Here is an 11,453-nt window from a genome sequence, read left to right on the forward strand (position 1 = left end):
GCAATCAAGTTGGATCTAGCTAGCAGAGGATTCTGCAAATGTAGTCAAAGTATTACCATAAATAACATTTTTATAGAAGATTACTTTTTCTTTTTTTTTTATGAAAAAAGCTTACTTTTTCTTTGTAGGCCTGCTTGACATGGATTTGTTTTAGATATTTGCAAAAGCATATAGACCTTTGCTCACATTCCTACAGCATTAATTCTGATGGCTGAGAAGGTGTTAGTCCATTCTTGTATAACCAGTCTTGTAATATTACCATCATTTCAAATGCCAGAAAATTTGTATAATATGTCCTTTCATTACTGAGGAACGTATGTCTAGTATTACATAATATACAGTTGATCACAAATTACTTGAGAGGGTCTGTTAATTATAGGGAATAAATGACAGTTTTTTGTATCTTATTTGGAATGACGGTATTAAAAAGAATCAAATTCAGTTTCCACCAAAAATATATGTACATATCTCTCCATTCATTTTTGTCTAGAAAATACTAAATTTTACTCCACATAATATCACGCTACTGCTGTAAACATGTAATCACTCTTCACACCTCTGCACACACTTATCACGTTTTCATACCCCTGAGAAAGTCAGTGTGTGTAAGATATATATGTTTTTATTAGCGTGTCTTAGGCAGAAGGAACTGCACCATACAGAAGCTCACTGGAGGCACATACAAAACATAAAAATGGGAATTGTGCTTTAAAATAGTAGTGGTCTCTTCATGCTCAATTTATTCTTTTGCCAATGCAATCAAAAGCTGAAGGCCCTGAGTAAGCATGGTACCCAAGCACAAGGCCAACTTTAGCCAATAGTGGCACTGAAGTCAGTTGGTATTTAGACCTACACTAAAGACATGTAAATTATTACTATTAAAAACATGGGTTTAAAAGGTAATCTTTGTAAACATTCTTCATAAAAGTATAGTTAAGTTTCTGTCTTTTTACATAGTGCTGGTCCTAAAGGAGATAACATTTATGAATGGAGATCTACCATACTTGGACCCCCAGGCTCTGTATATGAAGGAGGTGTTTTTTTCCTGGATATCACATTTTCATCGGATTATCCATTCAAGCCACCAAAGGTAAGGGTAAGCTTTTCATATTGAGTACAGTTATCAGAAGTGACTAGTGATTTTTGGATACTTCCAATTTTTTGTGGAAAGGCCTTGGTTTTCAGAGTAAGTGTTCATCAGTCTTTGAAAATCAGATCTCCTTAAGCTGTGCTGAAATAGAGAGACTCAAAGTCTTGGATTTCATTCAATGACTGCAATAACTCATGCTTTCTTTCTGCTTTCCTACTTGTAAATTGGATGACAGTTCTAAAGTAACTGCTTAGGAGGTAAAAATCTAGTTCCAATAAAACACAGCTTTCCTTTATATGTACATCTTAGCAATCATCAAAAAAGGAAATTCAAGTATTCAGCAAGTAAAAATATTATATTGTAACCTCCAGTTATCTAAAAATCCAGTGCTGACAGATATATTTGCAAATGTGTATCAGCAACTGATTATCAGCACCCGTGTTTGGTAACATGTTTATGAAATGGAAGCAATATATTCTTTAAAATAAAACCAAAGTTAAAAATGCTTACAAAACGTTATGGACATTCATGCCAATATAAATTCAAAAATTGCAATTCAGTGAGAGATGTTGAGGATTGGGAATTCAAAGACCTCTCTTTTTTTAAAGCCAAAATTGAAGTTTACTAATCTTGTCAATGTCTCCAAGAGGGATACTGCAAACATTTAGAAGGGATAAATACATTCTGCCACACTGCATTTCCAGCAACTTGAGGATGTTCTGGCAGCTGCTGCTATTACCATTTCAATGTCTTTTTTTCCATTCCAAAAATAGAAGTTTTGCTTACCTCTTTGCAATCAATTATGCATTTAAATATTTCTCACTTCTTTTGTTTGTGCACAGAAAACTGCTTTCAGTCTAGACAAGTATTAGTTTGGGATCAATTAAAACAGGAGGATGATGGCACTTAGCACAGTAGAAATGTTTTTATATATACAGTAAGTCCTACCTCACCCAGAGATTAAGAGAATTTAGTTTGTAAAGTGTTTTGAAGAAGAGTAGCTCTACATTCCGTTAAAAAAAAAAAAAAAAAAGTAATACTGTATTAAGGTTGCAGAATTAGGCACTGAAAACTACAAGAAAGATAAATCTAAGATTTCACATACGAGCTCATTTCAGTCCACTTGTTCACATGCATTGCAAAATTGTAATTATAGTTGTGCTTATGATAACAGAGTCTTAAAATACAATATATTATTTATATTGGATACATATTTATGTACCATATGCGCACTAAAGGGGGCCAGTTCTCATGCAGAGTAACAACAATAATGGTAATGAAATGTGTGTGTGTGGGGGGGGGGGGGGGGGGGGGGGCGGTTATTGACTCCATCTTACAGAATGTGTAAAAACTGAGAGGGGTCCGTACAGAAATCCTGTCTTGCTCAGTCTGCACCATTTCAGATAGTTGCTACAACTCAAGAGCAAAGGGGGGCAGGATATTCATTTAATAACTTTTCCGCTATCTATTCTACTGTAACTGTAGGTTACTTTCCGTACCAGAATCTATCACTGCAACATCAACAGTCAGGGAGTCATCTGTCTGGATATTCTGAAAGACAACTGGAGCCCTGCTTTGACTATTTCAAAGGTTTTGCTGTCTATTTGTTCTCTTTTGACAGACTGCAACCCTGGTAAGCAAACTGTAATTTCCCAACCACAAACTCTTACTTATTTCCCAGTAAGTGACACCATAATTAAATAAAAATGAATAGTAATTTACTGCTTAAAATTAGACATCAGAACAAACCAATTCAGTTCATTGAACTGTAGCTGTCTATAATATATGCTATATTATAATAAAATGTATTCTATAATATCTTGGATAATCTTTCCATGTGGCAAATGCCAGTTTCAGTTTAATCCTTAGCTCTCATATTACTCTCTTAACTCCTCTGTTGCTAAGGAGATTAAGTAGCATTATCCCCATTTTACAGAAGGTGAGCATAGAGTGAAATGACTTGCTCAAGGACACACAACAGTTTGGGGACAAATCCCAAGGCTACCAGGATTTCCTGATTCCCAGTTCATTGCCATTTCATGTGGTCTAAAGGAAATAAGTTTCCTATATAGCTTTCTGTAATAGAGCTTCTAATTACTTTCAAACAAGTTGCTGCAGGGTACAAAGGGGCAAAATGTTACTGCATCTCAATATACTCTTCCTCTGGTCCTTTGTCTTCAATAAAGCAACTATAGATTAGCTACCTCAGGTAAGAGCACGTGTGCACAGTCGGTTACTACAGAGCAGCTGATACTGTTAACATCTTGCCTCCTTTCTATTCCATGGCAAATTGTTCGTTTGTCCTTACCCAATTATTCTGGATTTACATACAGTTAAGTAAAAACTGGATTTGATCTAGGGGTTTTAGTCATAAGAATTCCTTTAAGTTAGTGGTCACAGTTATTATATGAAATACCTTCAGATTCATTCTTGATCATTTGAATTTCCAATTTGACACCTCCTGGTAACGGAAAGAGCAAAAGCAAGCAAGCTGAAGTGCAGGCACATCTACATGAGATGTTTACTACGGAGCTGCCTAATTAGCTCTGCAGTAAAGTCTCAGTGTCTACATGTGCAACCCAATTAGGTTGCAGTAAACTAATTAACTCTGCTGTAGGTTAGTACTTGTAAACGCAAGTACAGTTACTATCCTACAGTGACGTTCTTTAGTGTGCAGCAACACATGTGTAAATGCTGATGTGGCTGACTAGAGCATGAGGGCATTTCAGTGTAGAGGCTGCCTGCCAGCAAGCCACATACTGGAGCACTCTTTTGCCCCAGCCAGCCCCTCCACAGCACATTGACCCAGGTTAGAGTAGCCCCAGGCTGGCAGACTGAGCCCTGCCAGCTGGGGCTGCTCCAACCGGCTCAGTATGCTGTGGTCCCGGGCACGCATTCAAACACGACACCTGGGAGCAGTAAACTCTGATGTGGTATGTGCCAGAGTTTATTGTCGCATTCATTTCTCATGTAGATGTGCCCTTTTATTTCCAGATGCCAAAAGTGGAGCTAAGTGGGGAATTAGTTGACCAGGACAAAGAGGTAGAGCAGGGTAGGGAGAAGCAGGAAAGGAGTTTGGATTGAAGTAACTTGCAAGTTTTCTGATTAGCAGTAGTCTAGATACCTGTTACTTTCCTACTGCTCAACCTCCCTCTACTTTACTTTTATTTTGGCTGTCCACCCTTATCAGCTAGTTCCTTCCTCAACTCCACTTTGGGAGTAATCTTTTCTCCCCTAATCCCAATCAGCCCTGAGTCCCAAAGATCCACTCCCTTGCTATTCCCTTGCTTTTCTGCCATTTAGCGTCTGGCACCCTCCTTGAGCATGTTCTGCTTGATTTCTGCTACCTGCCAGCAGCTTTCTTTCATGACCACACTCCTCTTCACCATACATAAAGAAAAAGGCTGTATTAGTAGCCTCCGTGACCAATTTGCCACTCCATTTCCTACCAGCTTAGCCAATCCTACTCCTAAAATAGCAGATTTGCACAGCCTATTCAGTTGCTGCTGTTGATCCACCTCTTTGAAGATGTCTGCTTTCACTTCTTGGCTAGGTTGGATCAGAACCTCTGTATCATTGGGGCTGCAGCCAGAAAGTGTATTCAGTTCATGAGATCATCCCATATAAAATGTAGTTGGGAAGTGCAGTTGCACTGTAAAGGTTTATGTTCATCTGTGTTGATGAGCAAATATTATAGTCCAGGATACAGTGCTACCCTCTATAAAACGTATCAACCAGATTTAGTGTGTGGTGTCCAAACTTAATTTGCAGAAGGGCACAGTTCAGCTGGGGAAAGTTCAGTTTTAAGCAGTGAGTGTGATAAATGAAATGAAGTGTCTTGTGCCTGATGAGAGAACCAACAAGAGAAAAATGAAGAGAATATACAGTTTAAATATTTAAATATGTAAATGCACAGTGTGCACTGGTTTGGAAGATTTTTGCCATTTTCACAGAGATCCTTTTTTCATGTTTCTGGGAATCCCAAGAGAACAAGTGACATTTCTCAGCAAGAGAAATGTTTGATTGTGGTCACTAGAGTTATAAACCTGATCTGGAGCATCCTTGTTCAGAGCAGACCTGGGGGGCATAGGAACCAAGAGGGAACATGAAAGAAGTATTTTGCAGAGAATAGTTTTTTATGGGGCAGGATGTGGGGAGGAGTCATATGAATACATGACACAAAAATGTAGCTGACTGTAACAAGCTTGGATGCAAACAGCTCTTCTTTTCATGATTCATGAGGGAGTCGCCTCGTTCCCCCCACCGCCCCCTTCAGTATTCTCGGCACCCCAAATGGGCTGGCTGTGTGTTAATCTGTTAATTGCTAAGTTTGCAAAAATGAAAGATTTTTCTAAAGTTTTAAAAAGTTGGAAGTGTGAATGTATTAAACACATTTCATAAAAGCAAACGGTTCTAGAGATAAATCTGTTCACTACCCAGCCTGTAGCTGACTTGGCTATAGTTTCAGGTAAAGAGAAAAGCTGTAATATTTTAACACAGATGTCTTTTCATTTTTTAAATAAACTAAATGTTGAAATATGCAGATAATCAAAATATTAAAATCCTTCCTGTTCATTCAGCTTTGTGCACTTCTTGTAGGAAGTGTCTCATTTGTTAAAATCATGCTACAGAGTACGGCCTACCAAGACTGTACACAGTGGGTGCATTTACATAAGACCCATAATGTGCATTGGACTAATTCTAGTGCATGTTAGCATGGCTGGCAAAAACCATGCTAATGTGCAGTAGCTTTAGTCCAGTGAACATTAAGCGTCACAGAAACTGTTCATCAGCGTTAATAATGCTCAGTAGTGCCGATTACAGCACATTAATTTAGTACCTGTTATTACACGTACTAAACTTAATGCTCTGTAATTATGACACATTAATGAACATGTAGATGTGCCCATTGGGAAGCAATTCAGTTTTTAAAATGGTTCCCCCTTTTCTTTAGTAGAATGATTGCTAACGTAGCTTCTTTTGCTTTTTTTCCCTTCCCTTCACATTATTACAGCTGATCCTCTGGTCGGAAGCATAGCCACTCAGTATCTGACCAACAGAGCAGAACATGACAGGATAGCCAGACAGTGGACCAAGAGATATGCAACATAAATGACATAAACTACTTGTGCAGTGTGAAGGTGCAGGAGGCAACTTTACAGTGTGCAACAAATCTTTATAGCCTTTACAATACGGACTTCTGTGTATATGTTATACTGATTCTACTCTGCTTTTATCCTTTTGAAGACTGGGATACTGCCCCCAAAAAGGTAAATGCTATCAAGAGTAGAACTTTGTAGCTGTAGATTAGTTATGTTTAAAATGCCTACTTGCAAGTCTTGCTTCTTTGGGATATCAAAATGTATTTTGTGATGTACTAAGGATACTGTTCCTGAAGTCAACCAAATATTATAGTGCATTTTAGCCTAATTCATTATCTGTATGAAGTTATAAAGGTAGCTGTAGATTACTAGGAATTATGTCATTTGTATTAAACCCAGATCTATTTCCAATATGTGGTACATGCTGTTGTGAAAACTGTTTTAACTTTTACCTTTGTCAGTTTGTAATGAAAGGGTTTCCTTTTTTCCCTTTGTAGCTCAGAGAGCACCCTGTGTATCATCTCACACACAATAAACATGTTCCCCAAGGAGTAGTTTCTTTGTTTTCCTATTTTAAAATAATATTTGAATGAGTTTAAATATAATAATAATGCAGGGTTGTTATATCACAGATCCCAGTGGATCTTCTGGCAAATTGATGCACAAAAGCAAAGGCTTGCTATTAAATAATGTACACATTTGAATTGTTTAAAAATAAAATATTAAATTGGATATCTTACCAAAAATGTTAATTTTAACATTATTGTAGATAGGTGCTACAGGCCCAATCCTGCTCCCATTAATCAGCGTTTTACCATTCACCTTTTCAGCTGGAGCCAGATCAGGATCCAAATATCTTGATGCTTTGCTTCTGAGTATAAATCACAAGTATATGACTTGCTAATCCAGAGAACTGTAGTTGTCCATGGAAAATAGTCTTCCAAAGTATGATTGGATGTTTTATCATCTATCTGAAAAGAAGCAGAATAAATTTAATCAGGGATTAGGAGATTTTAAAAAGATGAAACATCTTTTGGGGGGGGGGAAACTTTTGTAAGTGAAACTGCTTTTCAGAAGACTCTACCCTTTTAGACTTCCTCCCAGAAATCTTGTAACAGCTATCTGTAACAAAAGTACAAGTTTATATGCTACACAGTTTTTAAAGTAGTCACTAATTATTTTATATCTTGGGCATTTGTAGGTCACAGGTCACCTTTGCAGAATATAACTAAAGTGTCTGTTGATCCCTTTAAAATTAACTAACAAAGATGTGGGTCTAATTTTTAAAGTTAATCTTCCAGGTTACCTTGTGTTTTTGGAGCATTTCTATTAAGATGTTCTGTCATCAAATAAATAGGAAGCTGAATTTCAAGTGTTAATATCTAAGCAGTGGAGGAATTTGAAGTTAATTATCACTGGATAAATCCCTGTTCTTGGGTCATGTGGTCCTTAGCACATGTCATCTACCTTTGTCTGACTATTGCTACAGTGTCCTTAAGGTAGCTCAGAGAGCTATATATCCCTGTATCTCTAATTAAAAGTCAGTCTCTTTTGGTAAATGCAAGATGGGCTTGGAGTACAGGCTGTGAAGTGCAAATGAGAAATGAGAGGAGCCAACAGGTATTGTGGAAATTGTAGTGTGGTAGCAAACAAAGAGCTGGGAACCTCTACAGAAGGCAACCTCAGTTTCTCACTATATAATGGTACATAGTGAGAAATAATGTACCGTCACAAAGAAACAGCATCTAAGAAACTAAGAACTATATGCACTGGACAGCTAAAATCTGGGAAGAGAATCCAAAGACCTTGCTGATTTACTGTATGTAGGCAAAGGCATACACGCGTTGCATGCATGCCACTCCAGTGACTTTCCAATAAGGGACAAAATATATATTTCACATATTAAATATGTGACCTACAGAATTTTCAGATATTTTATCACAAAATATATGGTATAAAGTTTTAATCCTTATTTTAATGTACTTGGTTTTCTTATCACACATCACTTGAAATATCTAGGCGTACAAGTGGGATGCCTTCTTAACATTACCCCATTCTAGCTTTTCTGGACATTTGATCCTTTACTCTGAATTCCCATCCTTTTGTTGGTTTGTCACGACTGTTCTTTTTAATGTAGTTTTTGTGTGTAAATTTTATATTTACTGAAGTAAAGGTTGTTTTGTGTAAACATTTAAACTTAAAAAAAAAAGCTAATTTTGTTTCTCAACTTTTCTCTGCTAAACCAAGCAGTAGAAAGAAATTTGTATTGTTAAATAAATCAATTAGTTGTTAAATGAGAATGTGTGTCTGTTTCTATGGGGGTTGGGAGAAACCTCCTCAAGTCCTCACTGCTCCCAGCACTTCCTGTCTCCAAGTTGAAGTACTAAGACCAAAGAAAAGCTGTATTTTCTGACCACAAGCTGCCAGAGGTGCTCAACTCTCATCAGAAAACATCAACAGAAATGACATTTTGATAAAACACTTGCAGAACATGTTACAGCCCCCTCCACCTGTTCCTCAGTCTTTGGACCTATCTTACTTTGTTTTCAAAAGTCTATGTGATTTGTGAGGCTAAAACACAATAAATGGGTTTAACCTACATTCTTATTCCAGCTCATTTGCACCACCTGGAAAACTGTGATATTGGGAGAGTCAAGGATACCGCCTCGCAGGGAATCCTCATACAAGCAGCTAGCACTGCCAGATCTGTGTCACTTCTCTTAGCATGGGTGGGAAAGGACAGAAATGGGAGAGGCCTGGTAAAATTATCCTTACACATTGCAGCAAAATAATTTAGCTCAATTCTACAGCTGTAAGTTATGCTGATTCCCACTTACTAAAGTAATACTTAATTTCCCATATTAAATGAAATGGGATGGATAGATTATTTAAAGGAACTAAAGATACCAATGTACTAAAGCATTCTTATTTTCTGTGTTTACAGAGGCTCCTGAATTATCTCTCTCTATGGTAAAACATGGGCTAGCTGAAGAGAGATGTTTTCACACACAATTGGCCACAATGTCATGTCTTTGTCACAAATGCTGAAAAAGCTGGAAAAGGTGGGGATCACTTGGGGCTAGATGGTAAGAATGCAATCTGCCCTGAGTAATAAGCAGTCCATAGCTGTACAGCCTGAGGAATTGAATAGGCTCAGAGCCACAATCTGGTCCCTCCCCTCCTCTAGGGAAATAGGAATCTGTGCCAGCCCTTTAGCTGGTACAGATTAGTTCTTGCTCTGCACTGGCTCAGCTGTGTTGTACAGAGGCTGTATTGCAGACTTGGCCCTTTCCCCACCTGTCTGTGGAGGAGAGCAGCTTGCAAAGCCTGTAGAAGCTGCTCTCTCCCCTTCCCTTGTGACTAGAAAATGTGTAGCTCATGTATGTGACCAAAGGGGGTGTCCTATGCTTATTCTATAACAACCCTTAAGGCCAGATTTTGTCTTTACTTTCCAATCACCTTATACTGGTGCACTGATCTCATTGTCATCCTTTCCATTTATCAGATTTGTAATTTGACTAAACATATTGTATGTCAAATGATCTACACAGCAACATAAACACAAACCCCCTCACTCACTAGCCCCACTTATAGGAAACAGACTGACTGTACTGAAAATGGGGGCGTAGTGTTAGTGAAGGTTTCTAGAATGTTAGTAGTACTTTTCTATAAACTTGGCACAGCAATTTTGGGAAAGGAAGAGCTCAGTATCACTTTTGGACCTAATACCTTCTTAAATTATGCTTCTAAGTCAAAATTACAAGATTCACTGTGGTTTAACTCACTCCAGACAGTTGGTTACAGCATGCAGAAACAGTCATCAGTCAAAAATTGAACCAAGCTCCCCAAAAACTGTAAGTAAACCCAGAAACAAGTTTTATGCACTGTTAACTGTTTGAGAAGTTAAGGGATAATAGCAAGGTATGCTGTGCAGGTCTCATTGCACAGAAGCGGTGGACCCATGGAACATGTTATCATCCTGCTTCTGAAAAACACATATGAAAGCAGCTGCCATCTGTTTTCATCAGTGTTGGCTTTGTCTCCCTCTAGGCTAAGTACAGATAGTCAAAAAGCCTGAGGCTGAACTGATTCAGTATTTGCAGGTTAGTCTAAGCTGCAAAGATTGAACCAATAGGCAAATGAACAGACATTCACTTTTGAGTCAGGAAATGTAGCCACGTGCTTGCAGTGGCTCAAGCCAGAAGCTGGGGGGAAGGCACTAGAGCATGGCTCGCTGGCACATAGTCAGCATGGGCTGTGTGTTCGTTTCCTCTTCCCGCTGCCCGTGAGGTCTCTGGGATTTGCAGTCCACAATCACAACAGCAGGACTTTGCAGGGCTGCTCATCATTTCTTCTTCCTGCTTCCAGGTGCCTTTTGGATTTGTAGTCCACAATTGCAGTCAGCACTAAGTAAACAGGGCAGGGCAGCTCCATACTCAGGGGAAGGGGAGTTTAACCCCCCTTCCTGGCCGCAGACCACAACTGGGTTTGCCTGAGTGTGTGGGGGCAGTGAGCCAGCTCTCACTGCTTTGGCTAGCGAGCAGAGCGGAGGCAGCCCTACTCTCTGGAGCAGACAGCACAGCCCAGCCCAGGGCAGCAAAACATGCCGAGATGTGGGGGGACTCTGATTTAACTTGAACCAGGAAAGGGTCTGGGACAGAATTTTCATCAACCAATTTGACCCAAATCAGTTAAGTCTGATACTGTATTCAACCACGTTTATCTTAAACCAGTTTCAGCCATTTTGAAACTGGCTTATGTGTATTGATCTTCTGTTCCGTTACAGATTTAAACCAGTTTCTGATCACTTAAACTGGTTTGTGTGTAACTTCTGTCCCTAGCCCTACAGAACAAATGTCAGGTCATCATTTAAAGAGGAATTCAAAGTGGATAGATTTGCAGACTCTATGGAATGAATTATTCCTATAGATATTTTCTGGGATATCTATAAATAATGAACAGTGGAGACTTCTCAGTCATGTGGGAGACCATTCTTCTGAATGCACAAGCTGCATATGTCAATGAAGTATGTCAACAGCCTACCACTTTTTGAGGAGCAAGTTATCAATAATAGAACAGGAGAATATAGGGACAATAAACAGAAGCTGAATAGAGTATAGTTGCAATGGGATTAATTTCAATCAGCAAGGTCAGCTGTTGTAACAGTAGAAATCTCTGTTTGTGCTTATATATTCTAGATCTCCTTTATATTTGTTAAAATTTGGGTCAGAATGCAACTTTGTTGTTGCTTAAGTAACCTA

General features: G+C 38.6%; 1 protein-coding gene across 5 annotated transcripts in view; it reads left to right on the top strand.

Annotated features, from left to right (window-relative positions):
* Positions 1-8,782, top strand: part of UBE2E3 (ubiquitin conjugating enzyme E2 E3) — an 88,614-nt gene extending 79,832 nt beyond the window's left edge. For 4 of the 5 annotated variants that reach the window (XM_006029118.3, XM_006029117.3, XM_014522482.2 and 1 more), the window contains 3 exons: positions 958-1,090; positions 2,576-2,723; positions 6,105-8,782. In XM_006029118.3, the coding sequence (XP_006029180.1) occupies positions 958-1,090; positions 2,576-2,723; positions 6,105-6,202 (379 nt within the window). In that variant the 3' untranslated portion in view covers positions 6,203-8,782. The remainder of the gene's footprint in view (positions 1-957; positions 1,091-2,575; positions 2,724-6,104) is intronic. The other variant, XM_014522484.2, reaches the window with a different exon arrangement.
* The last annotated feature ends 2,671 nt before the right edge of the window (positions 8,783-11,453 follow it).

Source organism: Alligator sinensis, unplaced genomic scaffold, assembly GCF_000455745.1.
Source record: "Alligator sinensis unplaced genomic scaffold, ASM45574v1 scaffold1130_1, whole genome shotgun sequence".
NCBI lineage: Eukaryota > Metazoa > Chordata > Crocodylia > Alligatoridae > Alligator > Alligator sinensis.